The sequence below is a fragment of the Vulpes lagopus genome, chromosome 20 (assembly GCF_018345385.1).
Source record: "Vulpes lagopus strain Blue_001 chromosome 20, ASM1834538v1, whole genome shotgun sequence".
In the NCBI taxonomy this organism is placed as follows: domain Eukaryota; kingdom Metazoa; phylum Chordata; class Mammalia; order Carnivora; family Canidae; genus Vulpes; species Vulpes lagopus.
The window spans coordinates 5,024,497-5,048,651 of record NC_054843.1 but is presented as its reverse complement, the minus strand read 5'-3'; the positions used below and the strand labels follow the sequence as shown (position 1 = coordinate 5,048,651).

The 24,155-nt window shown below is 40.2% G+C and overlaps 1 protein-coding gene across 1 annotated transcript in view; it reads right to left on the bottom strand.

The window, feature by feature from the left end:
- DSCAM (DS cell adhesion molecule) overlaps positions 1-24,155 on the bottom strand; it is a 310,241-nt gene that overhangs the window by 216,347 nt on the left and 69,739 nt on the right. The window contains exons 8-9 of the mRNA XM_041734699.1: positions 21,702-21,821; positions 2,326-2,499 (exon numbers count right to left, since the gene is read on the bottom strand). Coding sequence (XP_041590633.1) covers positions 2,326-2,499; positions 21,702-21,821 — 294 coding nt within the window. The remainder of the gene's footprint in view (positions 1-2,325; positions 2,500-21,701; positions 21,822-24,155) is intronic.

The window sequence follows — 24,155 nt, the reverse complement described above, 5'->3', positions numbered from 1 at the left end:
AAAATTGGCCAACTCTAAGAACCATTTCCCTTTGATGTGTGCTCACTTTAACCATTTCCCTATCTAACTTCCTCCTCCATGTATGAGGTACAACATTCAGACAAAATTACCAACAGGTAAACAGCCTTGGGAGTTTTATTTTTATGTATGTAGGTAGGTAGCTATTTTAAGTAGAGTCCATGCACAGCGTGGAGCCCAATACGGGGCTTGAACTCATGACCCTGAGATCAAGATCTAAGCTGAGAGAATCAGATGCTTCACTGATTGCACACCCACGTGCCCTGCCTTGGAATTTTGGTATCTTCTATCTGCTCTCTGTTCCCTCTCCCTCATGCTCTTGTATTTACCCTCAGGGACTGTACCTATTGAAATCCACTGTATCCTCTAGGACTGTGTTTTCACTCTTCAGTCTCTGATCCTATACACAAACATAAATCACACATTTGTCTGTGCACCTTAGTGTTCTGTACTTTTTTTCTAGTGGATTCTACTAGATAAGAGTTGTACACACTCATTCCTAATCATCCCACAAGAAAGGAAGTTCATTAAGGGCAGAGAGACATCTTTGTGGTCCCCCTCCATGCTCTACTAGTAGCACTAAGAGTGTGGGGAGAGGAAATATAGGGAAGTCAGCTCCTGCAGTTTTTTAAATTCCACCCACTTGTAAAGGATTTTTTTTCCCATGAAGCTCTCCTTAATCCCTTCAAAATGACAATTCTATCTTCCTCTGAAAGGCACATCTATGGCACATATTATATTATTTTCCATTTTGCATTAATATTAGTAAGCTCTATATTCTTCCTTGTTATCTCCTCTTCCAAAACCTAAGCTCTTTCATTCATGAGGGTAAAGCCCATGGATGATGTTTTTACATCCTTTATAGGGCCTTGAATCTATTAGAGCACACCTAGGTACTTATGGAATAGAAGGATTTTTATAATTTTAAAATATATCAAAGTTACAAAAATATAATCAAATTTATAAATTAAATAAATTGGATTAAATATAATCAAATTAAAAAATAGATTTACTGGGGGAAAGATGGATCAATATTGGTTACCATTGGCTCTCACCTCTTGATTTCCCTTAATATTTCATTAATTTGTTATTTTTTAAATTACTATTTCAACTTTGGACTTAAATAATATGATATGATCACTTGTCTTTAGATTCTTGCAAATCAGTTCCTCCAGACTATAAAATTTAGAAGCCAAATTTATGAGCTGGATATCTACGAAACATATTTTAAAACAACCCTGTATCAGAACTATGATTTTTTTCATGATGTAAAAGTATAGCAGATAAACAGCTTGATGTTTTCATTGTTATGTTGGAAATAATGGATTAACTAGAATAAGTCTTTAGTAAAATAGAATAGATACTAATCTTTGTGCAGCCAGCTTAAATCTCTCTCTCTCTCTCTCTCTCTCTCTCTCTCTCTCTCTCTCACACACACACACACACACACACACACACACACCTATACACACCACTGAGTTTCACTTTTAAATTCAATACCCCTAAAAAGTGAAATGGTAGAGGTCGTTTCCAGCCTATCAATAATACAATTAAAATAAAAAAGAGAAAGGTTGATCAAAGCCTTGTCAGGAAGAAATCACAATTTTTCCAACAAATTATATACATGGACAAAGACAAGTCATTCACTGTAAACTAGATGCACAGCCATTTGCTAAAAAGCAGTACTCAGTAAAAGTTGGCCCACTCTGTCCTTTCTTTGGTGGTTCAGTTCCCAACGTATAAAAATAATTTCATTATATGTTGCCCTCTCCTACAAAATGGGTCAGTAATATGGACCCTAGGTATAGAGTTACATGTTTCTGTTTTATTGTAGTTATGTTTCTTTGGTAATAAGGTTTCCGGTTGCTTGATTTCATAAGGATCTTTAAAAGGAAACCTACGGACAAGCCAGCTTGCAAATAATAAAATGCATGGAAACAGACCTTGGGAAAGAGCACATTTGAGAACACATGTTAGGCTTTTCCACAATAAAAACAGAGCAGGAATGAGGGTGCTAAAGGCAGAGGCCCACTCACCTGTTAGGTTGCCCAGAGACTGTACCTGACCATAGGAACCAAAAGAGGAGGAGCGTGTGGCCTCAGATACTGGGACACAAGGTCAGGCTATTGCAACTGGCTGGATTTTTGCCCTCGCCTTCAGCTGTGTTCCTGGGAGAGCAAAACCTCAAACCTCAGCTATAGCGAACCAATGTTTTGTTTTGTTTTTAATCAAGTGTGTATGGAGACAATTGCAAATTTAAGCACAAAAAGACCTATTTAGGTAAAACAAAGCATTCTTCTTCCTTACTTTTCACCGTGAGGTACATGGACTTGCTGACGTCCGCGCCCACATCGTTGCTGACCTTGCACAGGTAGTAGCCGCTGTCTTCCTCCACGACATGCTTGATCAACAAGGACCCGTTGCTCAGGACCTGAATTCGGCCATTGAGGGCAATTGGTTGGAACTGGGGAACCCCAGCACCTGGAGTACAATAGAAAGGAGAGAGAATTATGCAATGTGAGCAAATATGGTGAGACGGTGAGGTCAAGTTCACCAGACTAGTAAAGAGAAAGGAGGGATATTTAGCAAACAGGGCAATCATGAGATCCAACAATTTTTTTTCCAATGTGGAAATTCCTGTTTACAGAGAAATACATTTACTTCAAATGTACTATTTCAAACCTGAGAGAAAGAGTAAGAGACCTTATAGGTAGTTTCTACATAAAAAGCCAAGTGTGATGAGTGTTAAGTAGCTGATAAATTATTCAAAGGCATCGCTGTGGAATGAGCACAGAAGTAGATGTCTCTCCTGAGACTAAATAGAAGCCTTGTGTCCCCAGGGAATTAATATGAATGTAAACAAGGAGTGCTCCAGGGACACGGCATTTGAAGACTTCACTTGCTGCACACACCTGAGTCTACAAAGAGAATATAAGTATTGCAGGTTTCTCTTCTAAGCACAGTCATATATTTCAGTCTAGAAACACATGCATGTTAATATCATTTAGAATTATTTAAATAAATAAGTCAGGTCAGGCCACTAAGATAGCACAGATTTAAAACATCACTTTCCTCTGAGTATTGCACTCAAGGTGATAATTCTGTGGTCATAGATGTGACATGACTCATAGGGGAGATTCTTATGAAACTAAATATTTTAGAAATAATGAAAAGTAGGACTATGGTCTGGGAAGAGTTCAGGGAAGATGATGGTTTCAATTTACTTATTATGTTACTTGCCCCTGTGTGAGGGGCATTGGGTGGTACTAGGAGGACATGATCCAAGCCTTGAAGAGCTCACAGAACCTCTCTATTTTGTGACCTGAGTGTGAGGATTTGGGGAGAGAGTGCAGGGCTGAGAACCAATTCTATCTTCCTGGAGAAAACCCATAACATGAGCCAGGCATGTATTCTAGAAATGGCATGCTGGTCTCCATGGCCCCAGATCCTACATGGAAGCTAAGCACGTGCCTTATCACCATATTCTTCGTGCAGGAAACTTCAGACTTCACATCTGGGGACAGGAGAAGGAGACGCTTCCTCCTGCTGTCTCTACACCAAACTGACCTCTTACCTATTGGCATGTCTCAGTTCACAGTGGCAGAGACTATGGCCGTGACTTCCCTTCCCTCATTTCTACACCAGGAATCCCAGCCCCAACAAAGAGTCAGGGGAATTTATAATGTATCAAGGGGACATTTTTTTTTTCACTAAATAAGGACAAGTAGAATCCCTATGACAGCTGGTTTCTATTAGAACAGAACTGTTACAGAGGAAATATGAAAACTTGAATTAAAAAAAAAAAAAGAGTTCCACTACTGCTAAGTATAGAGAAAGACACAAAAGAATGTCACATCCATTCTAACAACAAAGAAGAGAGCCTTTAATCTACAAAATCATTCTTTGAAGAACACAGAAAATTGAAGTCACTGGTGACTAGGTCAACTCAACTCTTGCAAAGAGTTAAAAGCCCTGCAAGGAGATGTGGAGTACATAAAAAATTCCATCTTTGGCATAAAACAGACAAGAAGTAAAAAACTGGAAATAAACATAACCTGCCACAATCTCTACTTTTCTTTTATGCACCAGTTCCAGAATTCAATAAAATATTAAGAGACACACAAAAAAGCAAGAAAGAAGGACCAGAGAAAAAGGTATCAACAGAACTTTGGCATGGAGCTCTCAGACAGGGACTTTATAATAATTATGATTAACACCCATAAACAGGTGAGGGTTCAGAAAGAATCTTAAAACTATAAAAGAGGCAGAGTGATAAAAAACAAAAAAACCCCCACAATATTAGATGTGAAGAAATGCTTAAACAAGCTAATTGGGGAAAAAAAATAATGAATTTGAAGCTAGGTGGATGGAAAACATGCAAAGTTCAAGAAAAAGTGCAAAAGGGTGAAAAATACAAAATGGATTGTCCTGCAGTTCTGAAAGTATATCAAATGCTCTAACATTGAGAATTATAGTTTCAAAAAGAGAAGAAAGGAGCAAAAGAAAGAAAACTTGAAATACAGAGGACTTGAATACCACTATTTATCGATTTGACTTAACCGACATTTACAGAACTCTGCATCCCACAACAGCATAATACATACTGGTTTTGAGGGGACATTTGACACTTATCAAAATAGACGATATTGTTAGTCATAATACAAATCTCAGTAGATGTTATGAGATAAAAATAAAACATGTTATGTTCTACTTTCATAGCAAAACTAAAATTGAAACCAATAACAAATATATCTGGAAAAAAAAACAAATATTTGAAAATCAAACAACACATTTGTAAATAACTCATGAGTCAAAGAAGAAATTACCAAGTGATTAGAAAAATACATATATTTTGAGTTGAAAAATTATAAAAATACCATAACAAAATTTGTGGTATATAGCTAAAAGCAATACTTAGATGGAAGATGGTAGTATTAAATTATTGTATTAGAAAAGGAAGGAGATCACAAATAAACTATCTAAGCATCCACCTTACGTTATTCCGAGAAGGGCAAGGAAAACCCAAAGTGAGGAGGAGGAAGAAAATAATAAAGAGGAAAATTGAAATTGGTGAAACACAAAACAGAAAAACAATAGAGAAAATCAATAAAACCAAAAGTCAGTTCCTTGAAAAAAGAAAAACAATATAATAAGTGAGTTCCAGCTGGACAGCTGATGAAGAAAAGACACAAGTTACAAATAACCATAATGAAAGAGGCCATCACTACAGCACCTACTTGAATTAAAAGGATGATAGCAGCATATCAGAAATAACTTTGTGCTGGTGAATTTGATAAATTAAACAGATACATTTCTTGAAAGACACAAACTATCAAAGAGCACTCAATAAAAGGTGGGTAAAGTTAATAGTCCTATATCTACAGGTAAATTTAACTTATAGTTAAAAGCCTTCCACAAATAACACCCAAAGCCCTGGCAGCTTCGCTAGTAAATATTGCTTAACACTTAGAGAAGAAATACAACCAATTTTACACAAACTCTTACAGAAAATATAAAATCACTTTACAACTGACTTTATGAGGCAAGCATCCTATTGGTACCAAAGTCAGACAAAAACCTTATGAGAAGAGAGAACTACAGACCAATATTCCTAATGAGCACAGACATAAATATCCTTAGCCAACCATTACCAAATCAGATATATCAACATACACACAATAATGTATCAACCAAATGAGATTTACTCCAGGAATGTAAGGTTGGTTTAAATTCAGAAATTAGTCAATGAAACTCACTATATCAACAGATCAAAAAGAAATACAATGTCACCAATTGAATACACACAAATTTTTTTTTACAGAATTCAACATCATAATAAAATCTCATAGCAAACTCGAAAGAAGATGAATTAGCCTGATAAAAGGTTTCTACAGAAAACTTGTAATGAAATCATCCATAATCTAAAAGAACCTACAAGTAATTGCTTGAATCATAGTGAGCTTAGCAAAGTCATGGGATATATCAATATACAATTCAAAATTAATTTTATTTATACATATATTAGTAACAAGTAGTTGGAAATTGAAATAAAAAATAATACATTTGCATAAAAGATGAAGTGTTTAGAGATTCATTTGAAATGGTATGTGCAAGACTGGCCCACTAAGGATTACAAATGTTCTTGCCAACAATGAATTTTTTTAAAGATTTTATTTATTCATTTATGAGAGACACACAGAGAGAGGCAGAGACACAGGCAAAGAGAGAAGCAGGCTCCATGCAAGGAGCCTGATGTGGGACTCGAATCCTGGGAATCCAGGATCATGCCCTGAGCCAAAGGCAGCTCAACAGCTGAGCCACCCAGGCATCCCATTGCCAACAATATTTTTAATTTAAATTCAAATAGACAAAAAATAAATAAATAAATAAATAAATAAATAAATAAATAAATAAATTCAAATAGACAACATATAGTACATCATTCATTTCAGATGTAGTGTTCAATAATTTCTCAGTTGCCTATAATCCCATCATGTGCCCTCCTTCATGCCCATCACCCAGTTACCCCATCCCCCCACCCACCTCCCCTCCAGCAACCCTCAGTTTGTGTCCTAGGCTAAGAGTCTCTCATGGTTTTTCTCCCTCTCTGATGACTTCCCATTCAGTTTTCCCTCTCTCCCCCTATGATCCTCTGCACTGTTTCTTATATTCCAAGTATGAGTGAAACCATTTGATAATTGTCTTTCTCTGATTGACTTATTTTGCTCAACATAATACCCTCCAGTTCCATCCACATTGTTGCAAAGGGCAAGATTTCATGCCATTTCAGCCATTTTTTTAATGGCTGAGTAGCATTCCATTGTATAAATATATATATACCACATCTTCTTTATCCATTCTTCTATTGATGGACATCTGGGCTCTTTTCATACATTGTCTTGTGGATATTGCTGTCATAAACATTGGGGTGCAGGTGATCCTTCAGATCAATACATTTGTATCTTTGTACATCTGTACAATTATCCAGCGGTATAATTGCTGATCATTGGGTAGATCTATTTTTAACTTCTTGAGGAACCTCTCTACTGTTTTCGAGAATGGAAATTAATGAAGACCCAATCAATGAAGAATGACACCATGCTCATGGATAAAAATTCTCAATATAAACAGTAGGAGCAAATCTTTTTCCATAAAGGGCCAAATAGTAAATATTTTAGGCTTTATAGGCCACACTACTACAATTACATACTTCTGCCACTAGACTACAAGAGTAGCTGCAGAAAATATACAAACAAAATAGTGTAATTGGGCTCCAATAACATTTATTTAGAAAGACTGCTTGTGGGCAGGATTTGACTCATACCCCTTATCTAGCTGACATGTGGTTTCAAGGTGTGTAAGGAACACACAGCTGTAAGATAAGTGTAAAGTTGGAAGGTGGAACATATAAAAATAATATATATATGGATTAGTTTTGTATCACATATCTGATGTATGAAATATCATAACAAACATAACTTAAGTGGAAAAAAATTTAAATTTATATTGCTCTTAAAGAATTCAAAATCAGGGATGAGAAGTTCTAAAGACATAATAGTATTTTTCTTTTATAATTCCAACATGTTGCTTTCCACAGTATCAGCTACTGAATATTTTCTGAAGTGAGACAAAATGAACACAACCAATCTTAATCCATTCACCCTTTGGGAATAGAGAAGTTGTCAAAATGTAGAAAATGTAAACTTAGAAACACGTATAAGATGTATCCTTTAAAATTAATTTACATAAAAGTCACAGAAGATTTTAACAAATATTTCATGAATTATGAACATGTCAGTAAACCAATGATTGATTTTGAAAAAAAATAATTAATGAAAGCTACCTGCCAGCTTACCTAGTATGGTATAAAACACGAGAATCCCATATTAGGGATCTGAGAATTTTTGGTCAAAAATTCAAACAGTAAAAAGTAAATGTCCTCTTTTACTCCTCATGTCCCCAATCTCATAATTTTTCTTTCCTAGCATTTAGTAAGCCCATATAAAAATATGCTATGTTTTTACATAAATAGGATTTATTGTTCAATTACTGAGCACCTTCTGTGGAGCAGATACTGTGTGTAGCTATTCTCACAAAAGACTGTTTCCTCTATTTCAATCCTTCTCTCTCTCTCTGAGGCTAGTGGACTCACTTTGGGGAATGTGAGATACCTTATGGAGAGAATCCAATAAGGGTGTCCTCTAACCAACAGTCTTTGAGGACCTGAATCCTGCCACACAACACAACAACGACATGAGTGGGCTTGCGGGGAGACTCTTCCCAGGTTGAACTTTGACATGACTGCCTCCCTGACCAACACTTTAATTGCAGTGGTGGGAGAGACCTTGAACCAGAGGACTCAGTTAAGTCATACACAGATTCCAGATCCACAGAACATACGGAGGGAATAAATGTGCTTTATTTCAAGCCACTAACTTTGGGGGTAATTCGTTATAGAGCAACAGATCATCAATACACTGAGAAACTAGATAATAAGGTAACCTTTTGGTTGCTCAGTGTTCTCACCCGTAGAAGTGGAGATAATACAGAAACTCCTTCAAGGACCCTTTCTACTTATCAGTCAATCCACCAGTAGAATGGTAGGTGATCTCTTGGGTTAAGGCCTGGAGTGGAAACTTGCTTGTTTATGGTTGAAATACATGGCTAAGGTACTTACTGAAAGATACATCAGTTTCATTTCCATCAGTGCTGGCTGAAGGTTCATTTTTTCCTCATGCATGTACATGACTGATCTTTTTGATCTTCATCAATAAAGTATATATCTCATTTTAATTTGCACATTTTGACTATTTTAATATTTTTCTTTGTTTTTGAACATCTTTTCATGAATGTATTGGCAATTTGTACCTTTTTTTTTTTTTTTTTTGTGAAGAGTCCATCCACAGTCTTGGCCTAGGTATCTACTGGAATTTCTTTTTCTTCTTTATTTGCCAAAGCACTTTGGATCTTAAAAAGTGTTTCTATATTCCTATTTTACATAAATTTATTGTTATTCTTTTTAAAATCAGAATTAGATGTCAAATATTATCAACTATCTTTTATTATCTATTGAAATTATCATGTGCTTTTTCTCCAATAAAAGTTGATTGTATGTTTTAAAAATTTGGTTTTATAAATTGTAAAATTCCTTCTTATGGATAACATCTTCTTTAGGGTCAGTATAAAAGGATATATTAGAACTTAGAATCAAAGAAAAAGCCTGTAATTTTTATTTAAGAACTTAAATTTGGTCCACATTTTGAAAATCTGTAATGGCTATTGATGCCTTTCCCAAAGTTAACTGCAAGAAGAGAGCTAGATCTAGTTCAAAACATGCAGCCTAAAAATTCAGCCAAATGTAGGATTTAAAGAATATATCCATAAGACAGAAAACCAGGAAATCTGAAGATGCAATGGGATTTGTAAATTATGTAAAACTATGTACAAGACCCTAAAAAATCTAATGAAATGCTGATAGAGAGTATGAGCTGGTTATAGGATCATTCATGTAAAAAACGTTAGTTTTCTTTTCCTTGAAGAATTTTCAACAGAAAAATACTTGTTATATTTGACACATTTATACCAAAGAATTACAATATAGGATTTAACTATGTTGCTAAGATGTCTAAATTAAATAGCGGACAAGGATTATCTATTAATTCCTATCTAGACTGAGAGAAGCCTCTTCATTACTAAAAGGTCTTAACAAAGACAGAAATAAAATATAAATGCATTTGGAAAAACATTAAATGTTTTTTTCATGAGGAAATGAACCTCACTTGAAGGGTCACACAATTTATAAATCTGATCATACTTACTAAACAGAATAATAGCGAACCAATTCATCTACCATAAGTACAGCAGTCCAAGGCTTAGTATTTGTTTAATTTGAGGGAAGTAGACTTTGTCACAGTTTGATACAATTATTGGTCATCCACTTTAGGTTTATCATTATTTTATAAAGAGCAAAATTTTACATGGTGCATACAATTTTCAAAATTCTGTAATCTTGTTGGCATGAGGCAAGCACTCTGGATAATTAGCTAGAAGATACACTATAGCAGCCAGAAGTCATTAATTAAAAAGCTGTCAATTTTCTGTGGATAGCTGGGGTCAAGTGGGGACAATTTTAATGCTCTATTACACGAAAGGAAAATGTTAAAGCATTATGTAAGGCACATACTGAATTACTGGGGGTGTTAATGCTGTGTGACCTTACTTATTTATGGAAAGATATGCTTAGCAGTGTTTCCAAGGACTGAGGGAGTGGGCACAGGGTGAAGAGAACAGCCAAGTGTCACCAAGGGAACCCACTTTGAAGGCAACAGTGAAGATGGTGATTGAGTCACCTTTTCTTCCACTCTTGAGTTGTTGCTGGTCTGTAGCAAGAGCACTTGACTAAGAGTCAAAAGAACTGGAAATTTACAAACTGTGCCCCTGAGGAAGTAGCTTACTCTTTCTGCACCCTTAATTTCATCTCATATGAAACGAAGAACAATGCATTTCCATGCTCTATAGATTGTTGTTCACCAAAGGAGGCAAGGGTCTATGAGTGTGAATATAAATACCCACACAAGAACCAAAGAAGTTCGTCAAAGACCACAAGCAGAGAGTCTCTCCAGAAGGGCCGAATAACATTGATTTGAAGTCAAACAGAACCATGGATGGAAGGAGATCTCTCTACGTTCCCTGGTCTGTAAGGCTAGGAGCACAGCCCTCTATACCAGGGAATCAAAAACATAATCTCTTTTATCGGGATGGTGTTTCCCGGAGGAATGAGTTTGCTTTGCTTGCACAGGGAGGAGGTTTTCCCTTGTCTGGGAAGAGTTGGTGGGTTGCAGGAGTGAGTAGCTATGAAGACAGATGTGGCGATGGGAGGGGGAAGGGGAAGTAGCAACAGCAGCAGCATCATACCTGCTCCAGGGTGAGCAGATGCAAAAGGAACCACTGCTCAGTGACTGGGTGCTGAGTTCTGGTGTCTTGTTCTGGAGAAGCCCCCAGAAGTGGGCAGAGGCAAAATCCAGAGGCACTGCTCCAAGGTTCTGGCTGGAGAACTATTTCCAAGCCCAGAGAAAGAAGCTTCTGGACTGTACAGTGTAGGCATGTGACGTTTTGCCCACATGCTTGTCTCTATGTCCATATCAGATACTGTCTTTCTACCCTCAGCCTCCTGGTTCCCTTCTCATCACTTCCCTAAATTACAGGGACTGGAAGCCAGAAAAGAAACCATTTCCTGCTGAATTGTCACCAGGCTCTGGTTTGTGTTTCACCAGTGAGAGACACGGGAATACAGTTTGGAAGGTGCAGGGAAGGAAAAAAAACCCACCATCCTCCTTCAGAAGCAATAAGCTGGGCACAGGTAGATACCGAATGCCACTTCCGGGAGAACCTATCACTGCTCACCTGCCAGACGCAGCTCTAGCCACAGATGGGAGCAGCTTCTCACAATCCCCATATTTCTCGAGTTCCTTAAAGGTAGCTGGGTTTATCCCACACTTCCCAAAATTTTGCATGAATCTAATTCCCGGTATTAAATCCTTTCTTGATAAAGCACCTGAAGTGGGACAGCATTAAGGTTACCTGTTTTGTAGATCTGCATATAATTGTGCTCACTGTGCAGTTCAGTCCCCTTCCCTTCATCCCTTTATGTCTGTACTGAAGGCGGTTCTCTAGGGGAAACCACTTCACTTAGGTGGACTAGCTTCGTACCTGCCCAGGTCTTAACGAGACCCACTAGCTTGGCATGCCAACTGCATGACTTTAACTCTATACCTAACTGGCAAGGATTCCATAAGTAAGATGGAACACTTGGCCCCTCATGCGTATATTAAAAAATAGAACCATGAACTGACATGAGTCAGCACTTGCTGACAGGATGTGTGACCCTGCCTGGAGTTTAAGTGGCTGCATGATGCTGATGCCACATCCATGGCTTTGCATTGGAATTGTGGGCTGGCAGGAGCCCCTGCAGCTGCATCGAGCACACAAGGCCTTCAGCTACCTCTTCCCTGGAGCAAGAGCTCCCCAGACACTTGCTCCTGGTGTGGCTGCCTTCATCGATAGGAGCAACGAGGAAGAGGGCAGAGGAAGGAACAGAGAGAAAGAAGGGAAGAGAGGGCAAGATGGGCCTGGAGCCTGTTGTCCTGGTGACCCTAGTGACGTCTTAGGGAAACTGCAACTTCTGTGGGTTGGGGTAGGGAGCAGTAAGTATCTTAGAGCACCTCTCAGGGCCATGAGGCTCCACTCAATTTTGCACAGACGAAGGCAGAAGATTTTCATCCCTGGTGAGTTTTACTCTGCCATCAAAGGAAGAAAGCAAAACAGTATGTTGAGTACTGAACCCCTCTCTTCTACACACAATTCTTTTCCAAGAACTCACTATGCTCAGTGAGACTCATCGTCCCCATGTGGGGACCATATAAGTGGGGCTGCTTTTTCCTCATACAGGGAGCCCTACATTAGGCCTTGAAGCTGTGGGTTTATTTTCACCACTATGTCCTGGGGAGAGGCTGTCTTCTTCTTAGATGCTTTGAGCTGTTTCCCTGTATTAATTTCAGATTCTTGTCACATATTTATGGGCTAGTAGGAACAGGAACTCCGGCTAGCAGTTGGGCCTGGCTGTGCCTAGTCCACAAGCTTGAAGTAGATATTACTGGAAAGACATAGGAAGTTTGCTGTTGGTCCAGCAAACCAAAGGCAGAGGAGAGGTTGAACCCATGGGGTTAGAGACTCCGGGGCACTCTACCCACACAAAGAGCAGGATAAGTGGTGAGCCCAGGAGCACCTGAGGGACTTGTCCCATGCTGCATGTTCTTCATGTCACCCTGAGACACAGGCCTTGGGGGGCTGTGAATGGCCCTGGGATGTCACCTTGACCTTGGGAGGGAGGCATCCGGGGACAAGCCCCTGAAGTAGGAGGGAGCTCCAGAGAGGTCACTTGAGCAGTTTGACCAAATACTAAGCATAGCATTTGTTTCTCAGTCCGGAATTGAGCAGAGTGAATGGCAACACCCAGAGAACTGTTCCAAGTGTCAGCTTTTATATCTATGGATTTAAAAAATTAACTTATTTTATTTAAATTTAATTAGTTATCATATAGTGTATTATTAGTTTCAGAGGTGATTTATCAGTCTCATATAACACCTGGTCAAGTGCCTTCCTTAATGCCCATCCCCCAGTTACCCAATCCCCCACCCCCCCTCCCCTCCAGCAACCCTCAGTTTGTTTCCTAGAGTTAAAAGTATCTTGTGGTTTTCCCCCCTCTCTGATTTCATCTTATTTTATTTTTCCTCCCTTCCCTTATGATCGTCTCCTTTGCTTCTTGAAATTCCACATATGAGTGAGATTGTGTGATGATTATCTTTTTCCAATTGACTTATTTCACTCAACATTTCTGTGGATTTCTAACCATAGAGTCAAGTCCCTGTTGGCCTCTCTAAAGAGTCTACAACAAGAGAGGAGGGTTAGGGCAGGGGGTTTGACATCAAGCAGAAGAGGACACTCCTGGGACCTTGGTGGTGAGGGACAGCCAGGCCCTCTGACAGATGGCACCTGTGAATGGCTCTCTGGGTACAGTGGCGATGACTGAACACAAGCAAAACTGCCTTGCACGAAGCAGTGGTGGATGCTCTGAAGTCTCCAGGGAAAACTGCTGCTGGGGAAGCTTCGCTCCCATGTGAATGTGCCTTTGCTGAGGGAGAAAAGGACACAGGTAGAGGCGGGGAGAGAAGCAATCTGAGAGCGACGGGCAAGTCAAGCAGGGCCCCACCCCAACTGCTGGCTTCCGTGTGCCCTAGAGAGTGGAAGAAAATAGGAAATCTTCCAAATTAGGGGCAACCTCTCCTTCCCTGGGAGAAGAGACACGGGTGACCCAGATGCCACCCAGAAAACTGAAAAGGACCAAAGACACTTTTTGACAGAAGCTTACAAAGACTCACTCCCAGAGGCACACAGAGAGAAAGCAATTACATTATAATGGACATTTTAAAAGAGATTTAAATAACTAGTGTCCATGATATTGGCTGGGAAGTCTAGATATTTCAATGAGGCCCTTCTTCTCCACATAAACCTTTAAGTTCACTACAATCTCCCAAAGTTTTCAGAATAACTTTTTCTGGAACTTGAGAAGATTATCCTAACATTCATCTAGAAGAAAAAAAAAAAAAAAACTTCATGTGAGAAACACAGAACATTTTTAGAAAGCAAATGAGGAGAGTATCACTGTACTGGATGATAAAACGTATTTGGAAGAGATAACCCTCTAAGACACATGGTCCTGATGCCAGAATGGACAGAGTAAAAGAGAGGATCAAAAACAGACGTCAGTGGAGACATTTTTTCCCCCATAGGCTACAAAGCAGTTCATGTTAGTGGGGGAAATGTTGGGCTATTCAATATATGGTTTTAGGACAACTGGCTACCCATGTGAGCTGAGGATGATGACAGATGATGTTATTGACTAATTGCTATGTGCCAGGCAGCAGCATAAATGCTTTCTATGAATCATCTTACTAAATCATTGCATTAATCCCCTTATTTCATCTGCCAGACACAACGAGGAAGCCGTGGTTCACACAGGTTAAGTAATTTTCCTGCAGTGACACAGCCAGACTGTGTTGTGTCTGGAGGGGTCTGAACTCAGGTGAGTCTCTTAACTGATGAGTTCTTAACCGCTTCTCCTAGATTCCCGCTTCACTGATTTTTCTAAAAGAAAGCCCAAATTTAATACAGCTTAGAATATAAACAATAGGGTTTAGGGTTTACAGAAGGCAGCATAAAACAAGCATTTCCTCTCTTCCTGGAAATCATACAAGCACAAATAGGAGAAAGAGGGATGGAAAATCTCAACCACAAAGTAGGTAAATGGTCAACCAAAAGTGTACCTCGAGCAAAGCTGTGTGCAAAAAGGCAAGGACAGGGGCACCCGGGTGTATTCAGGGGTTGAAGGTCTGCCTTTGGCCCAGGTCGTGACTCTGGGGTCCCGGGATCAAGTTCTACATTGGGCTCCCCGTAGGGAGCCTGTTTCTCCCTCTGCCTATGTTTCTGCCTCCCTCCATGTTTCTCATGAGTAAATAAATAAAATCCTAAAAAAAAAAAAAAAAAGGACAGGGACAGAGGGCATTGGCTGTGAATCTGAGCAAGCATCAGCAAAGGATGCGTTGTCAGAGTTGGGGGCACCTCTGGGGGGCACTCCGGGCACCAGGGACTACAGTGTGCCTAGGTTGGGTGGGGCAGGAGCTTCCCTGCACCTGCTGTGGCTCTTAGAATCAAAGAGGCAGAATTAAACGAGGAACCAGATATTTGCACAAAGCAATCTCTTTCTGGGGGATATGAGTATTTCTCAAATGGGAGTTCTCAAAAGGAAGCCAGGATCTAGCAAAGACACTATGATAGAGAAAGGTGGGGGTAGGGGGGGAAAGTCAGGTAATGAGATCGCACCAGAAAAATGTTGCCAGGAGTTAGATGAAAGCTGTGAACAAAACAGCCGTTTGTTTTGTTCAGAAGCAAGAGCTCAAGCAAGAGTGAAGTATGAACCAGCAGGAGTGCAGGAAGGAGGAGGGAACATCAAATCACAAACGTGAAGGAAAAATTGGAGAGAGTGCAAAGAAGAACAGACTTGGCTGGGGTAAGAGGCGTGGAGAATAAACATTAAAATATCAAATTCGAGTCAATGGCTAAAAAAAAAAATCAGAGAAAATGGCCCCTCTAGCAGATAGATGAAGGGAGCCGTATGATGCCACAGTGGGGACCCTGCAGAAGAAAATGAAAGGCAGGGGAGAGAACAAATATTTACAGATGTAATTTAAGAATTGTTTTCTTAAATAAAAGATGCTTAGCATCTACGTATTGAATAGCACACCACAGCTGTGGGAAAACTGACCCCAAATGAACAACATCAAGGCACCAACTTATACATTGGCCAGACTCCGAAGTCAGCTCTTTGGTACATGCAGCAAAGTGATTCAGTCCCCTCCACCAGGAAGTCGGGCAGCCTCTGTTCCCTCCCGGAAAATAATGTGAGCCACCAGTCTCCTACCGGCCAAACTGGCTTTATGTGTGAGAAAGGAGCAGACACGCCATTGTGAACAAAGCGGAGGGTGGAATAGGGCTCACTGGAAAAACGGTGGCTGAGGACTAGTGGTGGCACAGGGTCAATGTCACAGAACGGAAGCAAATCTAAAGTTGGGCCAACGGCGGTAGACCAGAAGGTGGAAGGTACGAGCTTCGACAGTGGAGAAAGCATTAATTAAAAAAATGTTTTTTTGAGTCTTCTTGTAAGATTCCTCATTGCTTATTCTGGGACTTGAGGGCCATGTCTACAGAAAGAGGGGCACACACTGACCACAGCCCACTGGGAGTGCTCCAGCTCTTCTCAAAGACGCCTCCCCTTTGCTCATTCCCACGGCCAGCCCATCAGCCTAGCGGGTTCTGAACTGCTGCCCCTCCTGCACTGCTGTCACCCCAATCCAATCCATGTCACAGCTCGGGCCTCTTCACAGTCTCCAGCTGCAAGTCCTCCCTCCATATAGTCTGTGTTCAACACACAGAGCCGATACACGGACCCCACAACCCCTCCTGGATTGTTCCAACAGCCTCCTAGCTCTGGGGTCAGCATGGCAGTGGAAGAAAGGGGACAGCGTCATCATCACTATACTGACCCCCACTCACCCCCACCTCGATGGATGGGAGATCTGACCTCCTGGAACCTCTCTAGGATCTTCTTTCACTCTGCCTCAGATTTAGAGGCTTGCTCAGTGTTTCCAGAACATTCCAGGCATAAACACACTTCTGCCCCTGGTTTTGGTACCAGTTGCCCCGTTGACCTTTGGTGATTTCCCTGTTGATGTGCACAAAGCTCATCTCCTGCTTCTTTCAGGCTTTGCTAATATTAACTTTTCCTGGGCCTTCCCTGTTGACCTTATTGGAAATGCAAACTTCTCCCCATTTCTGTCTGCCCCTGACACACCTAGGGGTGTGTCTCTGACACTTGCCCTCGAACGGTTCCATGACGAAGCTTCCCTGGAGGTCAGAAGTAGCCCTGTCCATGGGCAGCCAGGGGGCAAAGGTCGCCACAGCAGCCATGGGCCAGAGCACTGGCTGTTTCTTACCATGGCAGGCCCTCCTTGGGGATGGTCCCCAGGACAGCAACTGAAACCCGTTCCTGCCTCTATACATCTCTGGGAGCACAGATGAGGCCCACTATGATATTCAGCCCTGATTTAAAAAATTCTCTTTAGACGAGAGGCCTTGTTTGTGCATATCCAAGGACAAAAAAATCAGGAGACAGAATTGGATGTTATAGGCTTGGCGCAAGACTCAAGGCCAAAGATGTAAGGATGTTATTGTCCCACAAAGATTGTTTCCTTCCGACACCAGCTACCTTTAAGTCACTGCATTTACTCTGGAATTCTTCAGCCTCAGATTAAACTAAACAACCCAAGTCTATTTTGTTTATATCTTTTTTTGTCACATGTAAGGAAGGTGCCCTTATGCCCCTAGTGAATATTTGATTACTGGAAGCATGCTCCATAAACAAGCCTAAATTTTTCTTAAGAAATGTCTTTATTTGTTGTATAATTAAAATAATTCTCTACAATCTCCCCATTTTCTCTTGGAAGATATTTAAAAATAAGCATTGGGGCGCCTGAGTGGCTCAGTTGGTTACACGGCCAACTCTTGATTTCAACTCAGGTCATGATCTCAGGATCGTGGGTTTGAGCCTCACATTGGGCTTCGTGTTCAGCATAGACTTGATTTGAGAATTCTCTCTCTCTTCCCCTGTCCATCCCCCAACTCATGTGCTGTCCCTTCCCTCACCTCTCAAATCTTTAAAAATAAAGTAGTAGACCACTTATTTAAAAAAAAATAATAAAAATAAGCATAACACCTGGTATTATTTTCATTGTAAGAAACAGACAAGACTGTAAACTCTGGAAGGTTGTAAACAGGAATACAATTCTGGCTGGTGGCCAAGGCGTATTGAAAGCTATAGAAATTGCTTACTCTGAGCCAGCAATTCTACTCATAGAAATTTATCCCTGGAAAAAATGGACACGCACAAGGATCGATGAGATAGAATCACTGGGACCTTTTTATGATAGTGAGAACTCAGAGAAAAGCTAACATACACCATCTAACAATAGTGTTGGACACACCTAAGTGCCAAGTGTCCCTTCTTCGTGAAATAGCCCAAATTGTAGGATGGCGGCTGTGCGAGTAGCTACGAAGCATCTAGCAGACCCCTATGGGGTTTCTGTTTGCTTGTTTGTTTTGATACTTATTACTCAATTTATTAGAGGCATCTCTCTTCAGAGTAAAAAGGAGGAAGGGCAGTGGGGATGGGGAGCAGGGGTGGGGCTGCATATGTTACTCGGGACCAGCGGTGGCCACACAGTTAAACAGGTGCCCACGCTCTGGGTTTGACCAAGACAGATTCTGTGCCAGGTGAAGCTGTTCTTGGGATTATCACAAGCCAGACGAAGGGGGCTGAGCGCAGAGAACCTCTGGAGAGAATTAAGACACATATGGTTTACAGTTTCATTGTTTTGGAATCAGTTTGACCATAAAAATGAGATTGGAGTGGGGGAACTAGGGATGCAACAGAGCAAGCAGAGAAAAGGCCAGGTGGTGGTAGGGGTGGTGGTGGGGTGACCCAGGGTACAGACCAGCACAACTGATTTATGCATATTCTGGAGAGGTCCTGTGGGCAGATGACTCAGGTCCAGTAGAACTCTCTCCCTTTGCTCTTCCTCTTCCATGGGAAAGTAGAAGTGGCCATGGAGCTCAGTGGTGGGAGCTGTTTGCCAACAGGGGCAGAACAAAGATATGAGCAGTTTGGGTTCCTGATACCCTAGAGGAAAAAACAAACTGGTCCTGAACTATCTGTCCAGACTCCTCACAGGAGAAAGAGTAAACCCTGTAGCTTTAAGGCACTGAGCCCAATCCTAACAAAGGCAAAGAGATAGTTAGATGGACGTAAGGAAGTATTAATGTGAACTCTAGACAGGTATTCAAAAGTCATAGTGAACACCCATGTTTATTGACATGGAGAGACATTCCCAGAATATTGGTAACTAAAGAAAGGAGATTATAAGTCAGAAAGAATCATATGATCAATTTACAAAGCTCACAAAATTACACACATAACTGCGGATATATATATTTTCTGGGGGACAGGCCTGAAAGGCTAGCCAAACACACTGAGAATAGTTATCTTTGTTTATCTCTGAATGATGCTATTTGGGGGGAATGTAACTTTATAAAAATTTGTTGCGATTTCTATTTGTTTCTTTGATGATTTCATATTGCACATAAAATTTAAAAATAAAAAAAGGCTACTGTGACTTAATTCACACGTCAGTGATGGGAAGGAATAAAATGTCTATCAGATCCATGACAGATGAAACACAATTTCATTTATGAAAAACACTCTTACAAATAAATAAGACATGGAGAGAAGCATGTAAAATAACATGAATAAGAAATTTCCCTTGGGGGCAGCTCAGCAGTTTAGCGCCTGGCTTCAGCCCAGGGCGTGATCCTGGAGACTCAGGATCGAGTCCCACGTCAGGCTCCCTGCACGGAGCCTGCTTCTCCCTCTGCCTGTGTCTCTGCCTCTCTCTCTGTGTCTCTCATGAATAAATAAATAAAAATCTTAAAAAAAAAAAAAAGAAATTTTCCCAAAAAGGAAGAAGTGGTCAGTAACCATAGGACAATTGAATTTAAATTAAAAAAAAAATGTTTAACATTGGTAGTAATCCAAGTATACAAATTAAAACAGAAAGCCATTTCAACCATCACATTTTAAAGATTAAGAATAAAAAGATCCTTTTGAATTGGTGAAGATGCAGGGACCCACACAACCTCAAACTGCTCATAGGCATGCAAATTGCTGCAATATTTTCCAAAGGACCCTGGGCTAGTACAGACCAAAAGCCTTAAATGTGATCATGCTACTAAGCCTGGGTGGCTCAGTTGGTTAAGTGCCTGCATTTGGCTCAGGTCAGGATCTCAGGGTCCTGGGATAGAGCTCAAGTCAGGCTCTCTGTTCAGCAGGGACGCCGCTTCTCCTTCGCCCTCTGTGCCTCCCCACCGTTCACACTCTCTCTCACTCTGTCTCTCTCTAAATAAATAAAATCTTTTTTTTTTTTTTTTTAAAGAATTGACCTGAAGAAAACAATCACACATATGCACATTGCATCCAAGGATGTCACCCTGCGGAGTTTATATTAGTGAGAAATTGAAAACAATCTCAAGGAGAAAGAGGGAGCCTTGCACAATGCCAAATACAAGAAATAATTTTGAAGAAGGCAAGTGTTGTGGAAATGTTCATAATATCATATATGAACATGTGTATAAACTAAGTTAAATGCATGCTATTTGTTTTCATGTAATACAACACGAGGCTTCAAATACAGCCTAAAGTAAAAAGTAAAAAAAAAAATTAAAAAGAAGTAAAACGGCACGTGGGCAGATACTCTGAATAACAGGCTTTAGCTTTCTGAATAAAGTGCTTTCACATGGACAACGTTTGCGGCAGGCTACAGGGGAGTAGCCTCAGGGGATTCTTAAAAATTTAATTGAGTCCCTCCTGCAATGAAGTGGTTTCTAGCACCCTCTTCCCTCCCTCTTCTCTTCTCTCCCTGGAAGGAAATATAGCAGGAAAGAGGAGGAAGTGACCCATTTGTTTTTGCTCTTGTTTCACTGTTATTTTCATAATAAGAAAATGCAACATGTTACTTTAAAAAGCAACATCTGCAATACAAATCGTAATAAAGCAAACAAATAATACACTCAGAACAATTAAGCACACGTAGTAGGTCTTAGATTGTTAGGAAAAGAGACAATGATTTATTTGTTTATTTATCCCACCCACATGCTTTTGACCTTCAACCATTCGATAAATAAATTACTGAGTGAAAATGAGGGAATGAGAAAAGAGAAAGAACTCCAATATGTTCATAAGCGCAGTTAAGAATCCTTCCCTAGAGAAGATGATAAGATGGACAAAATAATCTTTATGGTGTCTAGAATATTCCCAAAGACGTGTTTCTATTCCTGCAAGGTTTACAGCGTTACTTTAAAACTGAGGAAGCTGCTTCACCTTTGCAGAGAAAGCATGATTAGGAGTGAAGACAAAGGACACTGGATGCTCAAAATAAGGCATGGATGTATTTGCTTTTAAAAGAATATACCAGGCGGATGATATGGAATTTGTGTATTCTAAGATAACCAGGTATATAAATCCATCAAAAATTCTATTTTTTTTTAACCTTCTAAACCCACTTAATGTCATATGTACAAATCCTGGGGAAATGCTCTTCAAACCATTAGCAATTCTGACAATTAGTTCTTGTGCCTGCACATGTCTGGATGTGCCATGCTCTCCAAGAGGATCACGGTTATGCCTACACAGGTAGGAGATGCAGAGCTTTCCCGGTGCTGAAATAAATTCCATCGAATCACCTGCCTCATTCATGATCTTTCCCAGAGCATGCTCTACAGGACCAGTTTCCTGGTCCAAATAAAAACACTTAGGTTGGGCCAGAAGGTGAGAGGACAGACTTGGTGTAGGTGGGAACATATCTACTTGCCAGAAACATGTCTGGAAGGACTCAAAATGCTCATCTAATTCTTTCGATTACATGTTTGGCAGACAACAAGCAAACCAAGTAACTTCATACCTTTAGAGAATTTCCACACTATGGTGGGTACAGGATAGCCCTCAGCTGAGCAATTGAGGATGACAGCCTTGCCATAAATCCCATCCTGGTCCCGTGGCTGAACCACAAATTTGGGAGGAACTGAAAAGAGAGAAAGATCACCCTTAATTAACACAAGAACACAACTTATTTTAATACCTTTAGGTATGGTTTTAAGGATTCCAAGAATTTTCATGAACATGGAAATATAAAAAAAAACATGTGACATGTATGGAAAATTGAAACACAGTATTTGTGTGAGCTGGAACACATTAGGAAAGCGACCTCAGTGTAAGAAATTTTTCTTATTTAGACCAATGAGATTCTGCACACTGAAGTTACTCTGCCCTGGGGAAAAACTGAGCTCATGTGTGGGAGTTTGAATTACCCAAACGAATATGACATTTTGTTTTTTATTTGGTTATGGAAGATCTTCAGCAATCCACTCCATGGAAAACAGAATCAGGACCACAATTTAACAAAGAGTAATTATTAAGAGTAACTATTCCCCTTGGGTGTGCACTGCCCAAAGCAGTTGGTATCTATTCTTCTTCTTCTAACAGGAGATGAAGGGAAAATTAATAGGCATCCCCTAAAGGCAATAAAGAACACAGCATGATATTGAACTTTTCCCAAAAATCTGATGAAGACACATAGACCATTATTCCTGATGTTAGCACTCTTCTGAGCCAATGGGACACAATGGAGGCTAACCGAAGTCAGGTACCATGATGGCTTTATAGTGCGCCTATTAAAAAACAGATTAATTGAGTTTTTGGTGAGTTTTGTGAGATGCTGAAAAAAATGCATCTTTACTTGAAACATATATATGCATTGTGTTTAGAACATACCTGCCAAGAGAAAGCAAATGCTTTGAGTTAAGTTATTGTGATTCTAGGAGTATTTGAGTCTTCTCTTATTTATTTTGTATTATTTTTTGATATATTTTTTATTGGAGTTCAATTAGCCAACATATAGCATATCACCCAGCGCTCATCCCGCCAAGTGCCCCCTCAGTGCCTGTCATCCAGTCACCCCATCCCCCTACCCACCACCCTTTCCACTACCCCTTGTTCATTTCCCAGAGTTAGGAGTCTCTCATGTTCTGTCTCGCTCTCTGATATTTCCCACTCATTTTCTCTCCTTTCTCCTATAATTCCTTTCACTATTTTTTAAATTCCCCAAATGAATGAGACCATATAATGTTTGTCCTTCTATGACTGACTTACTTCACTCAGCATAATACCCTCCCGTTCCGTCCATGTTGAAGCAAATGGTGGGTATTCATTGTTTTTAATGGCTAATATTCCACTGTATACATAGACCACAGCTTCTCTATCCATCATCTGTCGATGGACACTGAGGCTCCTTCCACAGTGTGGCTATTGTGGACATTGCTGCTAGAAACATCGGGGTGCAGGTGTCCTGCTCTTTCACTGCATCTATATCTTTGGGGTAAATCCCCAGCAGTGCAATTGCTGGGTCATAGGACAGATCTATTTTTAACTCTTTGAGGAACCTCCACACAGTTTTCCAGAGTGGCTGCACCAGTTCACATTCCCACCAACAGTGTAAGAAGGTTCCCCTTTCTCCACATCCTCTCCAACATTTGTGGTTTCCTGCCTTGTTAATTTTCCCCATTCTCACTGGTGTGAGGTGGGATCTCATTGTGGTTTTGATTTGTATTTCCCTGATGGCAAGTGATGCAGAGCATTTTCTCATGTGCGTGTTGGCCATGTCTATGTCTTCCTCTGTGAGATTTCTCTTCATGTCTTTTGCCCATTTCATGATTGGATTGTTTGTTTCTTTGCTGTTGAGTTTAATAAGTTCTTTATAGATCTTGGTTACTAGCCCTTTACCTGATAGGTCATTTGCAAATATCTTCTCCCATTCTGTAGGTTGTCTTTTAGTTTTGTTGACTGTTTCTTTGGCTGTGCAGAAGCTTTTTACCTTGATAAAGTCCCAATAATTCATTTTTGCTTTTGTTTCCCTCGCCTTCATAGATGTTTCTTGCAAGAAGTTGCTGTGGCCAAGTTCAAAAAGGGTGTCGCCTGTGTTCTCCTCTAGGATTTTGGTGGATTCTTGTTTCACATTTAGATCTTTCATCCATTTTGACTTTATCTTTGTGTATGGTGTAAGAGAATGGTCTAGTTTCATTCTTCTGCACGTGGCTGTCCGATTTTCTTACCACCATTTGTTGAAGAGACTGTCCTTTTTCCAGTGGATAGTCTTTCCTGCTTTGTCGAATATTAGTTGACCATAGAGTTGAGGGCTAATTTCTGGGTTCTCTATTCTGCTCCATTGATCTATGTGTCTGTTTTGGTGCCAGTACCACACTGTCTTGGTGATCACAGTTTTGTAGTACGACCTGAAATCTGGCATTGTGATGCCCCCAGCTCTGGTTTTCTTTATCAATATTCCCCTGGCTATTTGGGG